We start from the raw sequence: 26,940 nt of genomic DNA, 5'->3' as shown, positions 1-26,940 counted from the left end.
ATTTCTGGAATCTTTAGGAATCCACAAACTTTCTTCCACTCAGCATTGCCCCACTTCTGCAGAGAAAACTGCTGCACCATGTGTGTGATTGGGACTAGTACCAGAGAAAAAAACTGATCCAACAGATGTCAATATGAGTCCCCACGCATGGGCTCCTATTGTCCTTGGTTTAATCCTTTCGTGGCACTGGGGCTAGGCCCAACCACATAAATGGCGCAGCATTTTTATCGGCAGAAGTAGGGCAATTCTGGGTGGTAGAGATTTTGTGGATTCTTGCAGATTCAAATTGTTTCCATCACAGAAATGTAAAGAAAATGTTTGATTTCAAACAAAGTTTGAAGTTTTCATGGCTTTGTGGAAAAAAAACCTCATTGATCCATGCAAGTCACCACATCCTGGATTTCCCTATGTGTCTAGTTTTCACCAATGTAAATGCTTGCTAGGTTTTCCTGGCTGCTGGCTGAGATAGGGCCGAAAAACTACAGCTACCCACTTTGCAAAAAAAACAAGTCAATTTTGAATGGGTAAATTGGCATTTCAGTCTGTTTCATGCCACAGGACCTAGGCCTACCCACACAAGTGAGATAACCTTTTTATCAGATGACTTTGGGGACTGCTGGTTGGAAGAAAGCGTGTGGCTTTCTGCAGGTTCCAGAACTTTCCATCAAAGAAATGTGAGAAAAATGTTTTCTAGTCAAATGTTTTCAAGAAATTCTGGCTTAGGCAATCTGACAAGAGCTATGCAAGTCACCCTATCCTGGATTCCTCTAGGTATCTAGTTTTTGAAAATGTACAGGTTTGTTGGGTTTCCTCAGCTGCTGGCTGAGCTATGGCTCAAAAGCCAGAGCTATCCACTTTGCAAAAAACAGGTCAGTTTTGTGTGGAAAAATGTGATGTATTGAAATGCTATGTGTATTTAACACCTGGCTCTATCTTGACCACTGACTACATTTTGTGCTTTTCTTAGCTTCAAACACCGTCACATTGGTGGTGTAGGTATTTTTTTGTGCACAGCTTGCCAACCTGTTTTCGCTCTTCTCACCAGGGAAAGGAACAAAACATGGGGGAGCAAATGAAGATAGGCAGATACCAGGCTGAGAATGTTTATGATAGAGCAGGGTACAGCTCAGTCTTGGAAATACACTGTGAGATTTGGCCAGTCTGATGAGTGTTTTCTCAACGTTGACCTGACATAGCCAATGCATGAATTTCACAACTTACATAAAGGGAGGGGAGTTTCTAGAACCTTCCTCTTAAGTTTGTTTAAAGTATATAAGGTGGGGAAGCTTGACAATTGGGAGAAGAAGGAACTCCTCTGGGAAGGGATGCCTTGCCCAGAAAATAAATCCCATTGCGGGTATTCTCCCTCCTGTTTCAGTTGCCCAGGGTTCCACGACATGAAGTTGGCAGACAAAGGGATGAAGTTGGTGTCAAGCCACATGGTGATGAATTTTTAATTCTTATTTGTAGCTTTGCGGTGTGCATGCATGAATACGTAGTCAGTATATATATATATATATATATATATATATATATATATATATATATTTTATATTCATTGTTGAATTACTGCATTTTCTTTGTTTCTGTGATCATTATTATTCTACTGCTGTGATTATTTTCAGAATTGCACTTGTGTTGCTGCATTTGAAATAAAAGCTCACGTTATTCTTTTCGTTTATGAAACTGGGGAAGTGCCGCAATAAATTCTTTACTTAGACTAAGAGTGCTGCATTCTTTGCATTGCTTTCATTTCATTTCTACTCAGTCTGACGCAGAGCAGAACATGTATCCATGTTGCAGTTTAGGCAGTTTCTTGTCGCGGGCACTAAGCTTCCTCACACAAGTGAAGTACCATTCTTATCAGAACACTTAAAGGAATGCTGGGTGGAAGTACATTTTTGGCCCTCTCCAGATACCAAAGCTTTCCATCACAGATATGTGAGGAAAATGAGTTTTTTAGTTATAGTTTGAGGTTTGCAAAGGATGCTGGCTAAAACAACCTGATGACAGCCATGCAAGTCACCACATCCTGGATTCCCCTAGGTGTCTAGTTTTAAAATATTACAGGTTTGCTAGGTTTCCTTAGGTGTCCATTGAGCTATGGCCCAAAAACCACAGGTACCCATTTTGCAAAAAAATGGGTCATTTTTGTGTGGAAAAATTTTATGTATCCATGTTACGTTTTGAGCCGTTTCCTTTCACAGCCACTATACCTACCCACACAAGTGAGGTACCATTTTTATCAGAAGAATTAGGGAAATGCTGGTTGAAGGAAGTTTGTGGCTCCCCATGGTTTCCAGAGCTTTCTATCAAACAAATCTGTGGAAAATGTGTTTTTTAGTCAGAGTTTGAGGTTTAAAAGGGATTCTGAGTAACACACCGTGGTGTGAGCCACACAAGTTAACCGGGCCTGGATTCCCCTAGATATCTAGATTTTAAAAAAGCACATGCTTGCTAGATTTCCCTAGATGCTGGATGATCTAGGGTCCAAAAGCCAAGGCTAGGCACATTGCAAAAATCGAGTCAGTTTTCAGTGGAAAAATGTGATGTGTCCATATTGTGTTTTGGGCGGTTTCCTGTCGTGGGCACTAAGCCTACCCACACAAGTGAGGTACAATTTTTATAACGAGACTTAGGGGAACACATAATTTAGGACATGTGTTATTACCAATGTTATTTCTCTGCATTTGTACCTTCCAAATGTAAGACAATGTGTAAGATAGAAGTCATTTCGAGAAATGCCCTTGAATTCACATGCTAGCATGGGCACCCACAAATCCAGTGATGTGCAAATAACTCCTGCTTCTAAACTCCTTATCTTATACCCATTTTGGAAATACATAGATTTCCTTGCTATCTATTCTTCACTATTTATATTTTACCATATGAATTGCTCTATACTGGATACACAATAAAAAACCATCTTAAGGTGCAACTAAGTTATTGTCTCTGGATACCTCTAGTTCTTGGAAAAAATACAAAACCCATATATCCCCACAGCCAGAAGGACATAGCAGATGTAATGGTTGATAGCTTTTGTAATTCGACCAATGTGATGAGAAGTCACAAATGTAAATGCTGTCACAAATGGCCATTTTTTCCTACTATTTTCCAATATTTTTTCATTTCAAAACTTGGTTTTTTGGGGAAAACCATGAAGGATCTGCACAAATGATCCTTGCTGAATGTAAAATTTTATCTAGTTTTCAGAAATGCATAGCATTCTCGGATCCACCATGGAATTCACACCTATTTTCACCACAAACTGGAAGGAGGTTGAAAGCACATAAAAGTAAAAATGTGCTTTCTCCCAGTAAAATGCCAAAAATGTGTTTAAAAATGTGGTTTTCTGAATAAAGTCTGCCTATTCCTGTAAGCTGGGAAGATGTTGATTTTAGCACCACAAACGTTTCATCTATGCCATTTGCAGCACAAATAGCAGACACTTCTTCTGCAGCACTCATTTCCCATATGTCCCAAAAAACACAATTTAGCTATATTTTGGCTAATTTCTCTGTCCATTCCAGGGGAATCCACAAACCCTGACTTTCTTTAGAATCCGCAGGATGTTGGAAAAAAGGCTGCAAATTTGGCATAGATAGCATAAGTGGGCAAAAAGTTATAGAGGCCTTTGCACTAACTACCCAAAATAGCCAAAAAAAAGGCTTAGCACTGGGGGGTGGGGAAGGCCTAGCAGCAACATGTTTAACCAAGAGCCTGTTCACTTTATTTTACCCTCATAATTGCACATTTCCAGCTTTATATTGATGAAGTTTACCTTATCATGTTCTACTCTTGATATGACCTCATATAGTTAGTTTCCATCATAGCACCATAAAAGAGGTATGTTATGCTGGCTGTCTTCATCTTGGAGTTCTAACGTAAGTTTATCAGTAGAACATCCTTAATTGTTTTCAATTGAGCACTGTTAACTGCTGGTCAACCCTGAAGTACGTCTGAGTGCTGGGGAAAAGTGTGAATAATTATCATCCAGCGGGTGTTGAAACTACAAACTAGCCATAAGGCCCAAGTCTTCAAGCTGTTACTTTCCTAGTGCACATAGCAGATGTCCTTCTGACTTTTTGCAAAGTATTTTGCTTGCTGGAATATGGATGGCCCACCACAGAGGGAGTTTCTGCACCCCAGTTAGGGAATATATTGAAGCTGCAAAAAATGAATTGTCCTTTTATCAGCCATTTGTATTGTTTTTTACCCCAGCTCAGTAAACAAAAGGCATGACTGCAGCAGACCCCCCCTCCAGTCTTGAGGAGAAGTGTTGTTTTGGAAACAATATGGGGGGGGGGGTGTATCACTTGGATCAGACATATGTTGATATTGGAAACTGGAAGTCTCTTGGAGTACACTAACGCATTTTACAGGACCTCTAAGTTTAAATGTAGTGACTTTAAGGTCTAGCATAGTGATTATTAAGTCTCAATAAAACTTCTTTGAAATTCCATGAGATACTTTTCCCAGGCACAAACCTTCCTTTTGAATACCTTCACGTCACCCCATGGAAAACCAAGAGAGCAGGGTGCAAGTATTTAAAAAGTTGGGCATGCACTTTTGAGTTGTACATGTCCTGATAATGAAACACTCCTTGTTTTTCACTACTGCAAGGTCTATCTCTCCCATAGGATAACATTGGTGTTGTCTTAATACATTTTATAAGTGTAATTTCTAAATTGGAAGAGATCAGTGGTTCATGTTTGGTGTCTCTGGAATCGTAATTTAAAATCCTAACTTATTGTGAAGTCAGATTTTAAATTCTAATTCTAAAAATGTCAATTTTAGAAAGTTTATATTTTCTTGCCCTAGCCATTTGATGCCTGCAGTCTGGTCACATGACTGGGTGTAGTTCACAGTTGGGCTTTGTGTATTCCTCCTAGACAGCCACACACAGTGGGAGCTTAAGTGTGACTTGAATGGCCATCTTGGGAAGAATGGAAGGGGAGAGCTGGACACAGCCTCACTTACACCTGAATGGGCTGTGTCCTGTCCAAACATGAAGGACCTAATGACCCTGTATTGTCACTCCAGGCAGCTTGGAGCCAGGGCAGGTGATGCAGGGAATTCCTTGCACTTCAAAACCACTTTCTAGATGTTTCTCCCATCTTCCAGAACCAGGGCACCATGGTATAAATACTGGGCCTCAGACACCACCACGTCAGTACACTTTTGAACCTGTGGATACTCTGTCAGGAGAAGGACTGTTGTGCTGCTGAAAGGTCTGTCAGTCTGCTGGACATCTACTCTGAAGGAGCAGCTGCTATGCTCTGCTGACCTGCTGCCTTTGCCCCCCTCTTGCTTCAGGAAGAAGAACTGGACCTGCACCTCCAGCTTGAACCTAGGACCCCAGAGTGACTCCAGGGCTGGCCTCCTGATCTGAGCCCGATCAGAGACATAACAGCTCCACACATCTCCTGGACCCATCTTCAATGAGTGTCTGACACCCAAGATACCTTCTGGTCTTTGCCATGGCTGTTGTTTTCAAGCTCTTAAAGTCAAGCTTTTGGGCTCTTTATAATTGTGAACAGGCCTATTCACACTGGAACTCTGCTGTTCTCATGGAAAATCTGCACGAGTCCCCGCAAGTCTGTCTCCTCATACAGCAAGCATTGTCCACCAGCGTGGATCGCCAACGCGAGGCTCCAAAGCCCTCCCGGCCGTGACACCCTGCCTGCTCCTCCCCCATGCCAACCATCGCCAGTAACTCTCTACTTGCTCCTGGTGATCTTCTTCCATGCTACCAGAACTTTTGGCACAAAACTTGGAAAGATAAAACTTCAGCAAGACTAATCTGGGACTGTATTGAACGTGCAAGAAATTGCGGTCATCTTGAACTTTTGACTTTGGACCAGCCCAGCATGACCAGATCATCACGGTTGGCGCTTTATGCTTTTAGGTGCCATATTGGAGTTTATTTTGGTCTTTTTTTTAATTACATTCTGCTCTATTTTGGTGTGTGATCTTTTTGTGTGGTGTTTTCACTGTTATACTGTTTGAAGGTTTGCCCAAATACTTCACATATTGCCTCTAAATTAAGCTTGACCTCTCTGTGCCAAGTTACTAGTGGGCTGAGCACAGGTTAATTTGGGGTTTGCTTGTGCCTTACCCTGACTAGTATTTTGGCTGCTGCTTGACCGGGACTCACACCCCAGTCAGTAACATAATTTCTACGAGTTCTGTAGAGGTCTGTCCTCCTGGGAGATCATAAAACTTTCTTGTGAACAGCACAATCCTCTAGATGCAATGTTTGTCTTAATATTGTTTCCCTGAACCTAATTTTCATCTTGCATTTTGTCCGAGTTATCTTACATCTGAAGTCAAATCACTAGTATAACTGCCAATAGGCTTTTGGATGTGTTAGGATGCAATGTACCATTAATGGCATGGATGAGCTATGATGGATTTAAAAAAATGAGCTTCCTGTCTTTCACAATCACTTGTCACACCTGACCCTTTATCTTGTATGTAGTAGTGCTCAATGGGAATTCTCCTGGCTGCTTTAGCCCCCTCATTTACTTGCAGATTTCTACCTATAGGTCCTTGCAAATTATGAAATCTGTGTCATATTATTAATAATAATAACAATAATGATAAGCAATGATGATAATAATAACAATATAATAATAATTATAATAATAATAATTGCTATGATGATGATGATAATAATAATAATAATAATAATAATAATAATAATAATAATAATAATAATAATAATAATAATAATAGTATTCATAATAATAGTAATGATCATTATTATTAATATTCAGGATTTTCATTGATTCTTGTAATAAGCACAGAAGCCCTAAAACAAACAGTGACTCTTTCAGAAACTCTTACTGTTGAGGAGACTACCACGCTCTGCCTACTGGAGATAGACCTTATGTTTCCTGTTGAAAACCTGTCAAGTTTGTATTGAAAGTGCTCTGGCATATATCCAGGGGGTTTCTAAAGCTTTCAGGTTTGTTAAGTAACTAAGGGTGGCAACTGCTTCCTTTTCATGGAGCGCTAAAGTTTCTTTGCCTCGTTTTTCAGTTCTAGCAATGCTTCATGTGTGAAAAAGGTGCCACTGATCACAGATATACTTCTGTTGTTCAATTACTTTCTCTCTCATTTCCATCCTGGTTTCAAAATCTGATGTAGAAGAGTCAGTAAAACCCTGGCTCACTAATTTTTCTATTGAAAGGGTGATCCTTTTGTGCCCACTCTTAAGATCCTTACAAAGTACATGAACATCATTTCAAGCAAGGATCTAATGAACATTTGCAGTGGTTTGGAAATCTCACCCATTTCCTTCTCTGCCCACTATATTTTCAATTTTCCAGCTAACTATTGGGCTGTATTGTGATGAAGAACCTTTAAAAGTGAGGGTTCCTACTTTATATTTGATTTGATTTAAGTGGACACCCTCTGGGTTCTTAAGGACTAGGCAAATATATACTTGGATCTGCAGTTCCTGTTATGAGCAGGTTTGGTACTGATTTGCATAAGGTGGGCCTTTATCTGGAGTGGCATTGTGTGTGGAAAATGATGGACCATAGGCACCCTGAGCGATTGCCAGTAGCTGAGATTAATTCAAGCATTTATTCCATCACCTTGTTGTTTGCAGTTGATGCCACAAGTGCAACAAGCCTACACCCTGGTGAAGAGTACCAACTATGGCAAAACTGGTTTTGGGTTACTTTTGGTCCCTTCTAGGGGGACCTCGTCTGACAGCTCGATACTGAATTGTATAAGACAGGTCTTTGTCTCGAGTGGCATGGTGGGTGAAAAAACAATGGACTGAATTGCGACCGTAAGCAATTACCAGTGGCTGAGGTTAATTCTAGCATCCCATACACCACCTTATTGATAGTTGCAGTTTATCTAGCATGTGCATGTAGATTGCTTTGAACAAAGCTGGTGGGAGGAGAGAACATTAAAAGTTAGAAATAGCTGAGTTTTCTATACCCATGTAAGAGATATGCGATCCTGTCATTTTTATAAGAAGCCTGCTAAGGGTATACCCGGAGTTACCTTTCCTAGGAGGTGAAGAGGAAATTTGGCAAACCTGTACCTTGATTGATGTGGTAGCTCAGTTTTAACTTGGTGAAGAAGAATTTCTGATATATAAAGCTGGTGTAAAGTAGGACAGGTAGAAGCTGGCTCTTCTATCATGGAGTTGGTTGTCAGGCAGTATTTTGTTTCAATTTTTAATATGTATTTATAGTGTATTCTTTTTTAATGAGGTTTGTTTGTATTTTTCTGAAAACAGCAGAATTTGTTCAAATAGCGTGTTGAATAAATTCTGGACAAAAAGTATGCTTATAAATTTTCAATAATACATACTTAGAATGAGGTGCCAGTGCATGAAGATGAACAGTAGAATCGGCTCAGACGTGCAATAAAGACGGATGTATGCTCCGACTTTCGTGGGGTGGGGCACAACAACAATAACAATGGAATACAGATCATATGTTAAATATGTGTGACCTCCCTAAGCAAAAGGTAAATCCTATAGATCACCTATCACACACACTAAACAATCATACAAATGCTGTCAAACACTCAGAAATGAAAAAGATACTAGTGTTATATGATGTAGAAGTCGTCCTAACACAATTCTAGTGTTTCCAAGTTGATACCAATGAGTGTCTGCACATCAAGGACCTGACTTAGAGTTTGAATAACAGGGTCTCTGTCAGAAACATGACATGAGTACTTGATTTGCCAAACCCTCAGTCTGCTTGCTCTATTTTGAATCAGGCAGACCATCAGTTTTCTGATGGTGGTGACCCCCGGGCTCCGTCTTCTGAAAGCGTAGGTCATGATTTTGTTTAAGGTGGGTTTACCTCTATCTGTTCGGGTGGCGAAGGACATTACTCCAGCCACCCCGATGGGCACAGGATGGCCGTATTTAGAGATCACCACCAACCCAGCATTGATTTGTGCGTTCACAGGAGCCAATGCCACAGACTTTGTTTTTGAAAAAAAATGAATATTAATCTGATACCCTGGAAGTTTTCCTTGGAAGTGGCAGACATAAACAGAAGGATAGCACACCTTCCGTTCTAAGGGGCATATTTATACTCTGCACTGAATTAGCGTCATTTTTTTTTTACTGTAATTCGGTGCAAAACTAACTCCATATTTATACTTTGCCGCTAGACCCGTCTAGCACCAAATTTATGAAGTTAAAGTCATTTTTTGGAAGTGGACACCTACCTTACCTTAAAGAGATGCAAGATAGGCATTCCCGTGCAAAAAATGACTCTATTGCCTTAACGCCATATGTATACTCCTGTGCAAAAATGGTGCCCGGGAGGGAGGAGGGGTCAAAAAATGAAGCTTGCTTTGCCCCATTTTTTTATGCCTGGGTCAGGGCAGGCATTAGGGGATCTGTGGGTCTATTTCTATGGTGGAACTCCATGTAATAAGTCCACAGGTGCCCTCCCCAGGCCCCAGGGACACCCCTACCCACACCAGAGGGACAGCGGAGGATGGGGGACCCCATCCCAGGTAAGTACAGGTAAGTATTTTATTTTTTAGTGCCATAGGGGGGCTGACATGGGCCCCCACACATGGCACAGGGTGTATTGGCAATGCCCAGGGGACTCTGATCCCCTGTGCTGACCATTGGGGTGGTGGGAATGACTCCTGTCTTTTCTAAGACAGGAGTCATGTGTTATGGATGGTTTTGCATCAGAAAATGACTCTAGGCAGGTTAGAGTCATTTTTTTTTTTTACTCAAACCTGCCTAACGTCATTTTTTGGTGCAAGACCCCCTTTTTCCATACCCCCATCCCCACCCGACTAACATCATTTTTTTTACACTAGCCCAGGGTTCTGCAAAGTCGGACCTGGAGAGCCGGGTCCATGCCAGATTTTTTGCATATCCACATTTAGAAGAAAGATGTTTCATAAATCTACAGTTTTCTAAATGTGGATATGCTAAAAATCTGGCTTGGACCCGGCTCTCCAGGACCGACTTTGCAGAACCCTGCACTAGCTTACCCTTTGCACCGGCTTCACCATTCCATAAATATGGTGCCCGGCTGGTGGACAGAAATGGTGCAAGCTGGTGCTAAACATTTTGGTGCAAAACCAATTTAGTGCAGTTTTGCCCCAAAAAGTGTAAATCAGGGCCTAAATACGGTAGGCAGTTTTATGCCCTTACTCCGACAGCCACTACCCTGTTTCTTTTTTAAAATCAAAAACTTTTGCTTGTGGCCTCCTAAAAGATGGTGGACTTCACGGGAGCTGTTTTGATGGTGACGTCTGTAAATGCACAGAGTTCTCCGCTAGGCTGGTAGAGATCTCTAAATATGGCAGTCTTCTATCTGTCAGAGTGAGGGGCGTGGTGTCCTCTTAAACAATGATGGACAGAAGTAAAGCTGCCTTTCTCAAACTCTGGCCCTAACTCTTTAGTTTGAGGATTATCACAACACCACACAGCGTAGTTTTGCAAACCAGTAAATGCCTGGCATTTGAACTAAATATTTACCCTCTCACATCTCATATTCATTACATTCCTCCCTCATACGTTGCTCCATTATTTTTATTCTAGTCAGCAAAACGTACATGGAAACTCATTGAGACCAAAGTATAAGCAATCCATTTTCTACGGTACATCACATGATAGAAAGGTATGGGAACATGATAAGTGCAATGAGCGGCATATCATTTGAAGGGGACTTTAGGAAGATACCTCATTCTGCTTCAATGTTGGGCATACCATCCTTTAACAAGAGGCCATACTGATCATGTCTTTTAACCACTTCACATATGTGGTTATGAACTTTGTCACGCCTTTGTTAATCAAACCTCCATCTTTCAGTGTGGACTAAGATGAACAGCCTGTAGGTGAGGTGTGTGCCAGGCATGATGAATTTTAAAATAACTTCATTTAGGGTGCACCTCTTTCAGCTATTTGTCATGGGATTTAAGAAATCCCCCAAGTCTCATCCCTGTAGTTAGACTGGGTACACATCTGACACCATGCCTAAGATAAGCAATCCTCTTATTAGAGAATCAACAGTGTAGGAAGCTGGCTCTGTGTATACTATCTCAAAGTGAGAGATAGTGTGCACAGAGTCCAGGGGGTCCCCAAGAGGCTTGACAGAGACAATAATAGATAATACTAATGCTCTATTTGTGGAAGTGTGGTCAAGCAGTTAGGCTTATCAGAGGGTTGTGTTAAGCATTTGTTATGCACACACAGGCAATAAATGAGAACACACATTCAATGACTTAACTCCAGGCCAATACATTTTTATATAGAAAAATATTATTTTCTTGATTTATTTTAGATCCACAAGAGTCAAATTGCAGGTAAGTACATTAAATGTAAGGTACTTTGCATATGTATAGATAGAACGTTTAATCAAAACAGTAATGTACACAGTTTGGCATAAAATGGAAATAAGCTATTTCAAAAGTGGACACTGCAAAATTCAACAGTTCTTGGGGGAGGTAAGTAAAGGTCAAAGAGGGGCCCAAATAACATAGGTGCCTATGGAGACTAGGGGTGCTCCGGTTCCAGTCTGCTAGCAGGTAAGTACCTGCCTCTTCGGGGAGCAGACCAGGGGGGTTTTGTAGAGCACTGGGGGGCTCCCAAATAGGCACACAAAATAGACCCTCAGCTGCACAGGGGCAGCCGGGTGCAGTGGGTAAACAAGGCGTCAGGATTTTTATAAGAATCAATGGGCGGACCCGTGGGTCACTCAGGCAGGGCACAGGGGGGCTTCTCGGGCCAGCCACTGACTGGGCAAGGGTGAAGGCCGCCTGCTGGTCACTGCTGCACTGGTGGTTGGTTCTTCACGGGCCTGGGGACTGCGGGTGCAGTACTTATTCCAGGCATTGGGTTTCTTTTCACCTGGCAGTCGTGGCCAGGGGGTCCTCTGGATTCCCTCTGCACGCGTCATCGTGGGGGTGCAGAGAGGTTGGCTAAGGGTGGACACTTCATCAGAGTCGCCTGGTGGTCCTCTCTGTGGCGTTGGTTTCTCTGGACTCGGACCAGGGGCATCGGTGCAGAGTGGTGGGGACTCACCCTTTTGGAGTGAGGTGAGAGTCCCTTTAAAGATGGTTTCTTCTTGTTGCTTCTGACATGGCCGCTGTTCACAGGAGTTTCTTGGTCCTTTGGAGTTGCAGGGCAGTCTTCTGAGTCAGCAGAGGTCGCTGGGCCTGCAGGATGCGTCACTGTTGCAGGTTCCTTGAATCAGAAGACAGGCCGGTAGGGCTGGGGCCAAAGCAGTTATCGTCTGCTTCTTCTCTGCAGAGTTTTCAGGTCAGCAGTCCTTCTGGATGTTAGGTCGTCAAGAATCTGATTTCCTGGGTTCAGGGTCACCTCTAAATACTAGATTTAGGGGTGTGTTTAGGGCTGGAGGGCAGTAGCCAATGTCTACTGTCCCTGAGGGTGGCTACACCCTCCTTGTGCCTCCTCCCTTTATGGAGGGGGGCACATCCCTAATCCTATTGGGCTAAATCCTCCAAAGCTAGATGGAGGATTTTCTAAGGAGTGGGCCACATCATCTCCTCTCACCTTAGGGGTGGACATGGCTTAGGGGGTGACTCCTCCATGTTTTTCTCATCATCTCCCCGGCCTTGCCACCAAAAGTGAGGGCTGTGTCCGGAGGGGTGGGCATCTTCACTAGCTGGAGTGCCCTTGGGTGTTGTAACACCTGGCATGAGCCTTTGAGGCAGGCTGCCAGGTGTTAGAGTTCCTTGGGGGGGGCGCGGTTTGAAGCACCTCCACCCAGCGCAGGCTTTGTTCCTGGTCACAGAGTGCACAAAGGCACTCACCCCATGTGGCCAGAAACTAGTCTGGAAGTTGCAGGCTGGTAGAGACCGGTCAGCCTAGCACCAGCAGTTGGGCTGGCATGCAGGGGGCATCTCTAAGATGCCCTCTGTGTGCATTTCTTAATAAATCCCACACTGGCATCAGTGTGGATTTATTGTGCTGAGAAGTTTGACACCAAATTGCCCAGTATTCAGTCTAGCCATTATGGAACTGTGGTGTTCGTATTTGACAAACTCCCACACCACACACTCTTTATGGCTACCCTGCACTTACAATGTGTAAGAATTGGATTAGACACTGTAGGGGCATAGTGCTCATGCAGTTATGCCCTCACCTGTGGTATAGTGTACCCTGCCTTAGGGCTGTAAGGCCCGCTAGAGGGGTGACTTACCTATGCCACAGGCAGTGGGTTGTGGACATGGCACTCTGAGGGGAGTGCCATGTCGACTTAGTCTTTTTCTCCCCACCAGCACACACAAGCTGTGAGGCAGTATGCATGTGCTGACTGAGGGGTCCCCAGGGTGGCATAAAACATGCTGCAGCCCTTAGAGACCTACCCTAGCCACAGGGCTCTTGGTACCAGGGGTACCTTTTACAAGGGGATTCTCTGTGTGCCAGGGCTGTGCCAATTGTGGAGACAAAGGTACAGTTTTAGAGAAAGAACACTGGTGCTAGGGCCTGGTAGCAGGGTCCCAGTATGATTTCAATCAAAGCTGGCATCAACAAAAGGCAAAAGGTTAGGGGGTAACCATGGCAACAGAAACATTTTCCTACAAACAGTCTATGATAATATCATAGAGGCATGAGACAGTACCTTTAAAGGTGCTCATTTCCTTAGATGTTCAAGCATGGGGGGGGGTATGATATTTAATTTAATTTAATTTGTTGTAGACGATTGAGTAATTACCTGTACCTCCAAATTTTGGAACAAGGTAATCATAGCTAAGTACAGGCAGTAGTTTTGATGCAGGAAGAAAGAATCCACTCTTCTATGGTTTTTATTTTAAGGGTTGACCAGGTGTCTGATTGTATTGCCTTTTGAGATTATTTGTAGTGCAGAATCTCTCTAATTGATGACACCCTCGGGGTGATAAAGGTTTTATCATAATGCCCTGCTTCTGGCTAATAGGAAGGTTCCGGTACTCCTGTTTGTAGAAAACACCTTACTGGTCTCGAAATCCCCAACGGGCATTCAAAATCTGCTGGATCAGTTCGGTGTCTTCTGCAGGCAGAGAGGGTTGGAGATCAACCTCAGCAAAACCAAATATATGGTTTTGATTCCTTGCCAGACGGCAAGATCGCACCCAGCTCTTAATGTCTCTCCACTAGAGAGTGTTTGCACCTTTGAGAACCTTGGGCTCACCCTCAACGAGCATTTTCAATGGTCAGCCCCAGATTCAGAGGTGCAAAATCAGACTAGACAATTGTATTGATGGTATTCTGAGAGCCTTGAAGGGATCTAGCTTTCGTCTGATATCACCTGCACTGCAAATTTACAACCTGCAAGCTCTGGGGAGGCCTAGTATGGTGGAGAGCTCTGGGGGCATGATAATGTGAACAATATGGAATTGAAAGAAAACAGTTTTCTCTGGCCGCTCACCAACCTTCCTGTCAACATCCCATTATTGCCACTTAGATTAGACCTCAACATTCATCCTCTTATCCCCAGAGTCAGACTCAGACCCATAGTGTACTGGATCAGGATTTAGTCCTCAGCAGACTTATTGCCCATTTGGATGGGCCTGTAAGAAAATTTTAAATTCCCTGTGGCTACTAGGATCCCATGGTTGTGGTTCATCTGGTGCTGTGTTGAAAAGATTGGGTGAAGAAAGTTGTGGGCCCATCAGGGAATTTCATGTGGGGCTTCCAAGTCCATCTTAAAGGAGCTATGTTAGAGGCATGTCGATGGCGAATTCCATCAGTGTGGGGGGGGCAGGTACCTTGAGCTTGAGCTTCTTGGAATTTAAAGACATCTATTGCCTTGAAGAGTATATGGATGCAATTGAGCCCCCGACGGCCACATCTCTCTATTTTAAGTTCCGCGTCAGGACCTTGTCACTCCGGTCTTTCACTGCAAAGTAACAACGTCCTCATGCCTATGTCGAACTTGATTTGAGCTGTCCCTTCTGTCCTGTGGCCATGGACAAAGCAGAACAGGTCCTATATTTCTGTCTGCAATACCATGCATACTGGAGGAAGTGGATATTCCCACAATGCTGCAATCTGGGAATCAGGAATCACAAAATTGCAACTAGGATACTTAAGGCAGACACTGCTCAACCAATAGTATTTGCTGTTTCCTGTTTTCTTATATATATGTGGCGTCATAGCCAGAAAATGGCTGCCTAGTCCATGCTTAGCACTAGTGCTCAAGGCTTATGTGATCTTATGTTGTACCCTGCATTCCCTATGATCTCATACATTTTATGCTGTTCTTTCGAATGTACTACTTGCACATGCTATAGTATACAATTATGTCTTGGGGCTCTGAAATGAATTTTGGTCTATATGTTAACTTGTGTAATACCTCCCTCACATGCTGCTAGGTTCTATGCTTTTGTAACCTTTCAACTATTTTACATGCCATGATTTTATGGATTTTAATGATTTTATTATGTTTTTACATATTGTTTAATTTGTATGTCTATAGCCAAAATAAAGATAAAGGTTTTACTAGCATATTGGTGGGACAACCTGCCCTTGTGATTTATTGCGTTTCAAGAAGGGCTCAAATCAGAGATAGAACACCATGGATGACAGGACAATCATTTGGAGACACATTGCAAGATAGTTATAACCTGAAAATAAATTGCTAATTTAAACCAACAAATGCCCCTTTGTCCTTCGGGGGAAAACTGTACTAGACCCTGTCTCAGAAACTCATGCAGATTCCTATCATGAATGTATGAACCATAGGATTGCTCATGTAAATATAATGTACATAAAGCCCTTGAGATCCAGCAAACAGGCACCTAAGTAATAAATTTTTAAGACTAGTAAGGAGACACACAACTTGCTACATAGATGATTGTGAAGTCTGTTCTCATATGATGCAACTTCATAAGAAAATCACCATTCTTGCTCCTTTCCCATGTTTTAGGAAATTGAAAATCTTGGAGATGCCATGAAAAATCTGAACCGTACTCACATCAATGCATTAGTGTGGTCAGTACAACAGGTATTGGTTACACTGAAGGCTTACCAAAAAGAAGGTAAGAACTTTGTTGTGCGCTTCTTGGTAACATCTAAGTGGCTTAGAGAATGTATGTTAGTTTTAGAAACATTAGGATTGCAATGAGGAATTAAGTGAATCTTGAACTGTCACTCTTACATAACACCCACATCATATTTAGGCTGTTTACATTCTAGTGGGAGTGCTATGACAATGGTCTTCAGACTTGACTCCATTGTTCACAATGTTACTATACTAGATTGCTATAGGATGAGAGTCTGTTGAATTATAAAAGAAGTGGTGATATGGGAAGTTCACTTAGAGAACAACTGCAGGAAGATCCCCAAGGAGCTGAAGACGACAGCTATGTCCTTAGGTTAAGGTTCACTAGCCCTTCTCTGCCTTTAAGAGGAAGGCCTATGGCGCTGTGTCACCAGGGTGTACCCTCTAAATATTGATTAAACAATATAGATGGAACAGAATATCGAGGGCAGAATATCAAAAATAAAATATCCTAAGGTAAGTCTCTAGATTTTTTACACTTAACTTCACCTAATGTACCTACTTAGTATATACATTTTCAAGGTATGTAGATGTGAAGTTAGGAACAGCAAGTCAGTACTTCCATATATGCACATACCTTTCAATATTTTGGCCCTCAATATTCTTTCTTTGATGTTATTATGCCACAATATTGATGGTGTGGATATTCAGCAGTACAGTCATGTCAAAGCCACACACGTGGTAATACACGTGTCTTCTGAAATGACCAAGGTCGAATCCCACCATAAATATAGAAAAAAAGATTCAACATTCTACTACGATTTCCAATTAGCATCTGGCAACTGAGTCGAAGGTTCGTTATTTTAGTTGTAGAATGTTGCCTAAGATGAACTTCCAAATTAATCCTAAAAAACGTATAGCTGCTAAATTATTTACAGGAAGAAATCTAGAGCTTGACTTCACGCTGAAATGTTAGATTTACTTCTTCCACTGTGATTTGAACAGCATTCCTCATTGTGATAGGAAATAAATATATTATGGGATTTTAGGATGTGGCGTTACTAAACAAGGAAACATTATTCCCAGTTCAAAGTGTCATATACTGATCTGTTGGCTGTGATGAGTAGAATGAATTAAACTAGTTCAGGAACAGTATCCATTCTTGTTTATGGTAACTGCCTTTACTTTGGGAACGTCTTTGAAACTGTTATCTTTAATAACTGACACATTCATAAAAATCATACAAGTATCACACAAAACAAACTTAGATAAACCTATAGGAAATGTACTTATAGCAAAAGCCACATCTTAAATATAATGAACATGCACCTCCGTCCTGCAGCAAATCCCCACCTCCCTCCTGTACTCCCAAGAGCCAGAATGCATGCTTTTTAGGAACATGATCCTCATTCCCATCCGTTCAATGAAAATTACCAACCGGAATGATTATCATTGGTTGCGAATATGCCTCACTCATTAGTTCTCTCTCCATCTTCTTTCCCCTGCCAAGCCTACCATAAGGTGAAGCCACCAACCTGCCCACTTCCACAGGCTCCTAGCAATGGAGGTTTGGTGAGCGTCAACATGAACGATGTGGCCTACTGCAAGCCAATGTGCAACAAGGTATTTTTACGTGATTTATTCTGTGACTCTTTCTGTGTTATCATTATGTAAAAAAGAGGTCATTTACCTTGGACATTTATCCAGCAATACAGTGTTTTAGTGGACAGAAATCAATTTATGTAGAGTTGGTCCTACATTTGGAATAGATTTTTTTAAACTTTCACAGGATTCACTTAGAATCATAATGGAGCCCACGAATGCTCCAAAACATCTACAATAGTGGTAAGTTTCAAATATTAAAAAAAATAAAAATCTCTTCTGCAGAATTTCAATTGAGTGCAAAACTTCAGCATGAGAAATTAATGCAGGAGCATCACTTGCACACATATTTTTCAGTTCAGAACATATTTTAACCTGTGGGCAATCTCTTCCCTCACAACCTCATGCAATGCGCAGGCATGTCTTTCCTTTTCTCATCCTGAAAGGTTTGCTTCTACCTTTCACAGAATGTAATATACATTAATTTTCATGTTGGGACACTGTCTGTACTTTTTCATAACTATAAACACATTTAATCATTGTAATGGAAAAGGTCATGGAGTTCCGAAAATGAGAAAAGCGATGGAGAGAAAGTAAAGTTATTTGGTAGTGGACACGTATGCAGTTTGACATTTGGGGTAATGTTGGGCATCAGACATTGGAAAGGATGGAAGAATTGAGGGATTAATGACGTTTGTGGATGTTCAATACAATTTTCGGGGCCAGCTCTCCTGGAACATTTACAAGGTGCCAGAACAGAGTGGCCACCTACCTCCGGGTCACTGCGGACATTGGTTCCAGTTTTGGACTATCATGTGATAAATGAATGCATTGAGATTGTTCTATTTTTGTTTTGCTTTCTTTGAACTACTTAGATTCACAGACCACAAAACAATAGGACTGGGGACCATTCGGATTGACCTGGAGTGAGGTAGTCACCCTATACCAGAAAGCAATGCCTTAATTTATCAGCATTGCCTACATTGTTTATCATAATTGGGTTATCTATACTTGATTGTCATCATGCTTGATCAGTAAATGTAAGTAAAGTAGCATTGATCATGCGATTTTTAAATGTTTTTGAAGTTTATTTCACTCTAACAGAAACATTTTCGCTATTGTTGGATATAATGGAAGCTTATAGCACTGAAATTGAATGTTATACATGAGGGGATAATTTTGGATATCAAGATTTACAATCAGTTCAGATTTCATAAATTATCCTATAGTTAAGGCCAATTCACATCAAATTTAAACATTAATCGTTGTTACTATTTCATATTTATATCTACGTTTGGATGAAGTGCCCTAGTTAGTATTTTACAATCTTGCAATTCTAGTTTCGCTTGTTTGGAATATGTGAATCCTGAATTTGTTAACTCAGTATAAATTCACTGTACGCAGCAGAAATGCACTGTATTTACAAGATATGGTTCATTGTTGTCCTTTCCCCTTGTGCTGGTGGACATATTGCTGCCTAGAGCCAATGCAGGCACCCTTTCACTATGGTGCAAGGGTGTCTGCATTGTCAGCAGGATTATTTTTGTGCAAAAACAATGCAGAGAGGCATTTTACTCTTTCTATGTGTGTGAAAGCCTTATTTTGAATAATGAATTCACTCCTGCAGATTATAACCCATGTGTCTTTAATGGCAACCTAGTGGTTTAACCTAACAACACTCAGAACGATTATAATGTAAGTACAGGCCCCCCCCCAAAAAAATGTCAAAGTAATACTAAATCTACTGCTACTCATTCTAAATAAAAACTAGCAAGTGTCATCAAAGCTGCCACTGCACCAGGGGCCACTATGGTTCCTCTAGATGGTTGTGGGAAGGATTCCCCTGGGGAAGAGCCAGTGCATGTGATGCTTGTTAATGCCTTGGAGACAGCCTTGAAAAAAACTCTTCAAACCAGTACTTGTGGTTCTTAACAGTACAGATTCCTCACTGAAAACTCTGGTTGATCAAGGGAATACAAAGGGGGCTGATATGGATAAAAACCCTATTATCTGCCCACAAATACAAAATGGTGGAACCACCTATTATGGGCCTGCTGCAGTGCCAAAGTATGGTCATGGGGGTAACAGTGGCTACTCGGTACCCACCAGCTTTGACTCATTGTGTAAGGATGGCTTAAATATACATGTAATTTCTGCAGCAGATCAATTGAGATCTGATTGTTGGCCTGGCAGTAAAGGCTAAGTTAGGACAGGTAAATAAGGTAACCATATACAAAGATTTTATGTGGGAAGGCCTTCCCAGTTACCACCTCAAGCCACCCAGCTGATGGTAGTTCTAAAAAATGTCACAGCCCTCAGTAATCACCAGGCTGAGGATAACTTCCAGTTAAAAAATAAAGCAGTACACTGGTTGGCAAAATCATCAGATTTGTACAGCTGTGAAACCTTATTTGGAAACACAATTCATGTACAACATGTCTTTTGGGTGGGACTAAGCCCAAAGGAGGGGTTGGGGGACTACATTGTCATCAATTTCAGGAATTAATTTGTTGCTGGGCCACTGTTGGAAAGGCTGCCCTCTGTTCGTTTTCTTCCCAGAAGTATTTTATTGGTCCCCTGGGCTATTTCTACAAGGCAGCTTCAACAAGAATATCCAAGCTGCCTACTTATGGGAGCCCTGTATTTAGATCTTATGAGATACCAACATGTAATTGTTTCTCAATTCTTGAACAAGCTGACTGACAGTCTCATACAGGGATTTCTCTGGGTTACGATCCATGGTGTGGGGAAACCAATGGCGCGAATCCAATGTTTGACATTGAAGAATGGACACCTCCAGGGGAAGTGTTTGTGGAAGGAGTTTCTTCTCCCCTAACACTTTTCATCAGCACTGAAAAGACAGTAGAGCCCCTGAAAAGGGAGACATTAAGCATAGCCTCTATTGTGGTTGAACAGTCAGAAACAATTACTAATAATATTAATTCTGCCGAAGCTTCTTACATTGGGTCAATGCCAGATATTGTGACTCAACCAGTAGAACCCACCCATGATTTAATACCAGATATTGGTGTACAACCTGTTGAACCTAAATATGATCTTAAAAGTATGTTTTGTAATGTGGCTAGCCTTTTTAGTAGGATGGAAATTGCTGACTGGAATAATTTAACTAAGGATTTTAATATTATCTATTTAAAAGAGACCTGGGCCTGTGAAACAGTACTCATCAATGGGTTTTTCTCGATTTACACCCTGACCGCACTTTCACAAGGGGTATATCACCAAGGTTGTCTGTTAACTATGATTTCAACTACTATAGATAAGAAGATAATCAAAATGCACCTCGACTCCCCTCATTTTCAAATTTTCAACCCTATGCATTAATCTAGGGAAATGCTTCTTATTGTCAATCCCTATCATAATAACTTCATCCCCAGCAATACAGATAGATCTGTTTCCCTCAAACAGATCCTTAATAAGACCTTGACTGAGTCCAACATGGACTTCATTTTGATCTTGAGGGTGAGGGGGGCTTTAACTGTAGGCTGTGCCCAATTTCTGAAAATACTGTCTGTGTAACGCTGGGATGTGACATCGAGGGCTACTCTCTTTTTGAGCATAATCCCTATGGGGCTATTTTTAATTTTATTTTGAATAAGTTCTCTCACTTTCTCACTATTGACTTTATAGCACACTGTGTAACAGAACATGTTATTTACATGAGAAGAGGACAGGACAGTTATTGCACTTTCTCAGCACAATAAGCCTAAGGCCATTTATTTGTCAGTCCTGCGTACCTGCCTAAGTGATCACTATCCTTTAACTATCTCATTTGACATGGGCAATAAGAAGTAACCAGATAGATCCACATACAACACTATGACAATAGTAGATAATAATAACAAGGACATCTTACGTAAATGGGCTAATGTAGATCCCGGGGCTGTATTGGAGGAATTGTTAGAGAGAAGCAGGGAGCAAATAATGGTCCTTTTAGGCAGTGATGTCTATCCCAAGAGTATGCTTCAGGCTTTTGCTGACATCTGCCATACTCTCACTGACATTTTGACAAGAGAAGAGTCAGAGAGCCCATGCCACAAAGATGGTTTGATGGCATGTCATTATGCACACAGAAATCCTATTCAAGCCTTATAGCAAGTGCCTCGGGATAGGTGGTCGATGAGACTGTAGGCAAAACTACAAAAAAGTTTTTGTCCAAAGGAATGAGGCTGTCAGGCGCGAAGCATGGGAAAAATTTTATGAAACTAGCATAAGGAATGATACATGCCTTTGCTGGAAAATAGTTAATGCCCCTTATTTTGGAGATAATCACAACACACCAATTGATGCTACTGTTTTACCACGTAAATAGGTGGAGTACGTTTCCAACATATGTGGCAGTCATGTTGAAGCCTATGGCTATTCTGAGACAGTCCTACGTAAACCGTTTGGGGACGCTATGGAGCTAGCATTACCCTCTCTGAAAGAGGTCAGGCAGGCATTATTACTGCGCTAGAAACAAGTTCCCAGTCCTGATGGGGTGCCAATTGATCTCTTTTTGGGAAATTTTGATCTATGGGCTCCATTACTAATGAATATCTTGAGAAGTGTTGTAAACAATGGCCCTCCAAAATCATGGTCAAACTCCATTATGGTCTCTATATTCAAAAAGGCCGATTCTATCACCCGATTTCCTTAATCAACACGAGTAAACTCACGGGCAGGATAGTATTAAATTGGCTGGAAAGCTGTGTGGTAGAAAAGGACAGCTTCTCTGATGTACAGTATGGATTTAGACATGCCCTTGGCACTGTGGAGAAGTGTCTTACTCTCTACTTGGTCATCAGCAAATACACAGTGGTAATAAAATGCAGCCTCCACTTAGCTTTTATGGATTTAACCTCAGGTTTTGATTGGGTGCCTCTGGCATAAAATGCTAGAAATGCGATAAATGGGCATAGAAATGGCACTGGGTCACTTCCTAGCCCATCTCCATGAAGATGTAACAGGATGCGTAAGGTATGAGGCAAATGGAGAATGCATAGCTCCTATTAAAATGAACTGTGGAGTGAAGCAAAGTTGCGTACTGACACCATCTTTATTCTGCCTATACATAAATGATTTAGACGGATGCCTTAGCCTTGGGGAAGCAGATACACAGAAGGTGGGCTTGAGAAAGCTCCCTGCCCTGCTTTTTGTGGACAATTGTGTCCAAATGTCAGGAACTAGTGTGGGCTTGCAAAATCTGTTGAATGGGTTTGTCCTATTTATGAGTGCTCTGGACTTAAAACAAATACTGCTAAATCACATGTTATGGTTGTAGGTACAACACGCTCCAGCCTGAGCCCACCGTATACATTCATGGTGAAAAACTTCTTTATGTCCCAAGATTCACTAATCTAGGCAGACCGTTTGACCAAAAAAGTACATTGTCATATTTATTCATGTCAGGAAGGTATGTTTTGCCCAAACTATTGAGGTTCTCTTTAGATCTGCGGGAAAGCTCAGCTCCAAACCTTTGGACGCTATGATTAATATTGATACGGCCCACTGCTGCTCTGCGGTAATAGATGGAGCTGGGGTGTGGGGATACTGTGACACTTTTAATTTACGGGTCGATGAAAGTCTATAAGAAGGCTCTTGTCCATTCCTAATAGCCTTTCCATATTTCTTTGGTATATGGAGCAAGGCCTATTGAGTTTAGAAGATTGTATTAAGCTAGCACCTCTCCTGCTATTTAGTTCAATCTGGTCTAAACACGTAACCCTTCTCAATCAACAAATAATGAATGTCAATGTTTTGATAATGCACATAGCATTCCATGGCTGAGATATGTAAAACCCCAACTTGCAATGTTAGGGAGACTTGGCTGCTTTCACACCACACAGCATATTGCCTCAGTTTCTAAATTCTATCTGGAACAAGATTTCCTAGCTGCATCTAAGAGGCAAAGAAAACGTTCAGAAATGTCTGATTACCTCTTTTAGTAACTACAGATTTAAGGTAACCCTTTCTTCTTTTCCCGTTCAAGCACTCACAAAGATTTTATCTAATAATGTTTAGTGTCAACATTGCCCATTTTTTTTGTTTGCATACCCTAGCAATGCACATCATGATTCTGTGCTTGATCCTTGCCCTTGCGACTCATATTTAAGACAGACTGTTGCACTTTCTCTTTTTTTGCAAATTGTATGCTGCACCTAGAAAATTATTTTTAATTCTGTTATTGAGGATTTTGAACATTAGAAGCTGTAGGCCAGGATTATTTTATTTACAACTTGTGCAGGCGGAATATATTTGCATGATGATTTATAAATTTATTGTGGCAGCCGTGAAACTGAGTAACCTAGTGGGGAAATAAGTGTTCCAGCGGCAATATGAGGCAGTGAAGTCTGATCACATCTGTTATACCCAAAATGTTCAATTTGTATTTTATGATTTTAACCAAGAAATTAGCCATTTGGTTGAGTTTTGATGATTATAAATATTTTGAATATATCAGTTGTTTAATGGGCATGAGGGAAGGGATGGTCGGATCGAGTCTGAGGTCATTACGAGCAGCTTGATTGTGTTCCTGTTTACAATTGCAAATAGTACTTTGTGGTCTTAAATACTGAGATAGGATGGTTAGGAACAGAGGAATGCTAAACTATGTGAGTGCTCCATGCTTACCTATACACTACGAATTTATGAGAAGCTGCTATTTTCTATGATTGAAATACTGTATGGATGTGTAAATTTAATACACAATGGTTTGTTGTGATCTAAATTTAGCAATGATTTTATATGTGTGGTCTTTTATAATTTTTTAACTGAATAAAGATTGATGATAATGATGATCACCATGATCACCAGTTATAGTCATAGTTATCTCAAGTAACTACAGCTTGTGCTCTAAGGTAACTATAGCTAGCACGCTCACCATGCACTGCTAATTATCCTACATATTACATCACTCATTACGTCTTCTATGAGATCATTGATAATATCACTGCAACACTTGTATTGAGATTGATGTTGAGAAGTCTGTGCATGATGATGGTAGCACTTAACAGTAACTGGTAAATGTCAGTGTTTTATTAGTTTAAAATTATATCTTTTTACTGATATTTTTACCTAACTATAATGTAACTTTAAACTTTGTTTTTTCAGTGAATTCCTGAATATTTTTAACGAAACTTAATAACATACAGGGTGTCATTCAAAGCAGGCATATTGGTTTTATCAGGGGATCATCACATCAACATATATAAATTGGACCTGTTGACTTTGTCAAGAAATCACTATCTTAATTTATCAATAATAGTAATCCATTGTATTCCTTTGTATGTACATGGAAATGATTAACAATAATTACTGTCACAAAATTATCAAAAATGAAGCATCTTTACTCAAAACAACCTTAAACGTCTTTGAGTCTTTCTTTAATATACTTCAGGCCACAAAATGCAGCCATAATACCAACCTCAAGGACTCCCAGCAGTCTAGCTGAAAAGAATAAAGTGTCAGCTTGGACTGCTTTAAAAAATGTGGTAAGCCATCTTGGGGTCATGTACCAATGAACAAGGATACTTACTGCAACTTTTTTTATGTTCAAGAGGGGCTACTACACTCCATGCAGCCCTCACAACATTTAACAAAATGATTGGTGGTGCTGCTTCCTCTTTCATGGGAACAGTGAGGATAAACAAATAAAAATAATAAGTCCTCATAGGGTATCACGGGGCACTCCTTGGTGGGAGCAGTGAATATGAAATGAGTGCTGCTTCACTTATTTCACACCTGTGCTGTTTTTTTGTATCTATTTATTTTTGTTTGGGTTATCCGGTCCCATCCCGGGCACCCAACAACTAAATGTAATGTTGGGAGCTGTGGCTGAAAAGCCATGGCCCTGGTGGCCCCTCTGGCCCCATTGGCTCCCCAGCCAGCAGTCATCCTGGGTGCTGGCGGGAACAAGCAGTCTTTTTTATTGGTGCCCTGGTTGCACCAAGGACACCAAACAACTTTAAAATATTGGAAGCTGCTGGGGGGAAACCTGCTGGGCTGCTAGCTCCTGAGCCATCCTGGGTGCCGACATGAGTTGGCTGCAATATTGCACTGCTTTGTTCCCGCCTAGTGGGAGCAGCTTTTGTTTCTGCACTTCTGGGGGTGCAAACCTGTGAATCCTTTGAGAGGGAGTTATCTTTGTGTGTCCTGCACTTCCTCTTATTGGCAGGCAGCACCACAGTGTCCTGGATCTCCACAGTACTCCAGCATCTCTAGATATCTATACATTTTTAACCTTAATTTCTCAAAAGGTATTGAACAGATTTGCACCAATTCACAACAACCACACTTCCTCCCTAAAGAGCTAGCTTACTACCAAATTTGGTTTAATTCCATTCAGCTGTTTTGACTTTTGGCCATAGCCTTGTCTAAAGTTCCTATTGCCAATTGCATGGGGAAAAAGCATTTTCGGACCTGTTTTATCTCAATCCATGCTTGAGAGATCACTCCAAAACCTTCCAGGAAGGAGCTGATATGTATGAACCTTTTTTGGAAAGTTTTGTGAAGATTCGTCAAACGGCACCAAAGTTATAATGAAAATTAAAAATCAATTTCCTATTCAATACTAGTCCTAACGAGCACTACACAATGGTGATTGCCAATGCGTAATATATATACACATAAATATAAATATATATATATAATATATATATATATATATATATATATATATATATATATATATATATATACACACACATTGAAAAAAACAAAGGTTAAAGTAATGTTATTGTTCGGTGAAATGTTCAGCACCAATGTAACATTTCAAACTCTAAAAACCACAGAAATTCACCCGTTATAGTTTTCTCAAGTAACTACAACTCACCCCCATCAGGCACAGTTTTCTAGAGGTCATGATATTCCTATTCTGACTCCTTGTGGTTTTTCTCATTTTGTTAGGACTCAGAAATTAGTTCTGAGCCCTGAGTTGGCTGGTATCGCTTCTTGGTTGGTGTGGTGGTAGCAATCAGATCTCAGCAGGAGATCTGTTGGATTTGTAAAGGATCCACATCCCTAGATAAACAACATTTTTGAGCATTTATTCTCAAAAACTACTGAACGGATTTATACCAAATTACAAAAAGCATGCTTTCTGGACCATGACATAGCTTTCTGCTCATTTTGGTGTAAATGCATTGGCAATTTGGACTGTAGGAGTGTCTAAAGTTGCTATGGAAAAATGATTGGGGAAAATGTATTTTGGGACCCCCCAATTTTTTTTCAGCCTCTGTTTAGCAGATTAGCCTGAAACTTTCCATGTACAGACTAGTCCAAAAGTAGCACCTTTTTGCAAAGTTTCATCAAAGGGGGCCAAAGTTATTAGCAACACAAACAATGCATTTCCTGTGGAAACACTATCCTAATTACTCAG

At 41.0% G+C, this 26,940-nt stretch overlaps 1 protein-coding gene across 1 annotated transcript in view; it reads left to right on the top strand.

Annotated features, from left to right (window-relative positions):
* LOC138302088 (uncharacterized) overlaps positions 1-26,940 on the top strand; it is a 148,316-nt gene that overhangs the window by 73,670 nt on the left and 47,706 nt on the right. The window contains exons 5-6 of the mRNA XM_069242472.1: positions 15,888-15,999; positions 17,473-17,585. Coding sequence (XP_069098573.1) covers positions 15,888-15,999; positions 17,473-17,585 — 225 coding nt within the window. The remainder of the gene's footprint in view (positions 1-15,887; positions 16,000-17,472; positions 17,586-26,940) is intronic.

The sequence above is a fragment of the Pleurodeles waltl genome, chromosome 6 (genome assembly GCF_031143425.1).
Source record: "Pleurodeles waltl isolate 20211129_DDA chromosome 6, aPleWal1.hap1.20221129, whole genome shotgun sequence".
In the NCBI taxonomy this organism is placed as follows: Eukaryota; Metazoa; Chordata; class Amphibia; order Caudata; family Salamandridae; genus Pleurodeles; species Pleurodeles waltl.
Note: the sequence above shows the minus strand (reverse complement) of the source record. Positions and strands in the feature narration are given on the sequence as shown.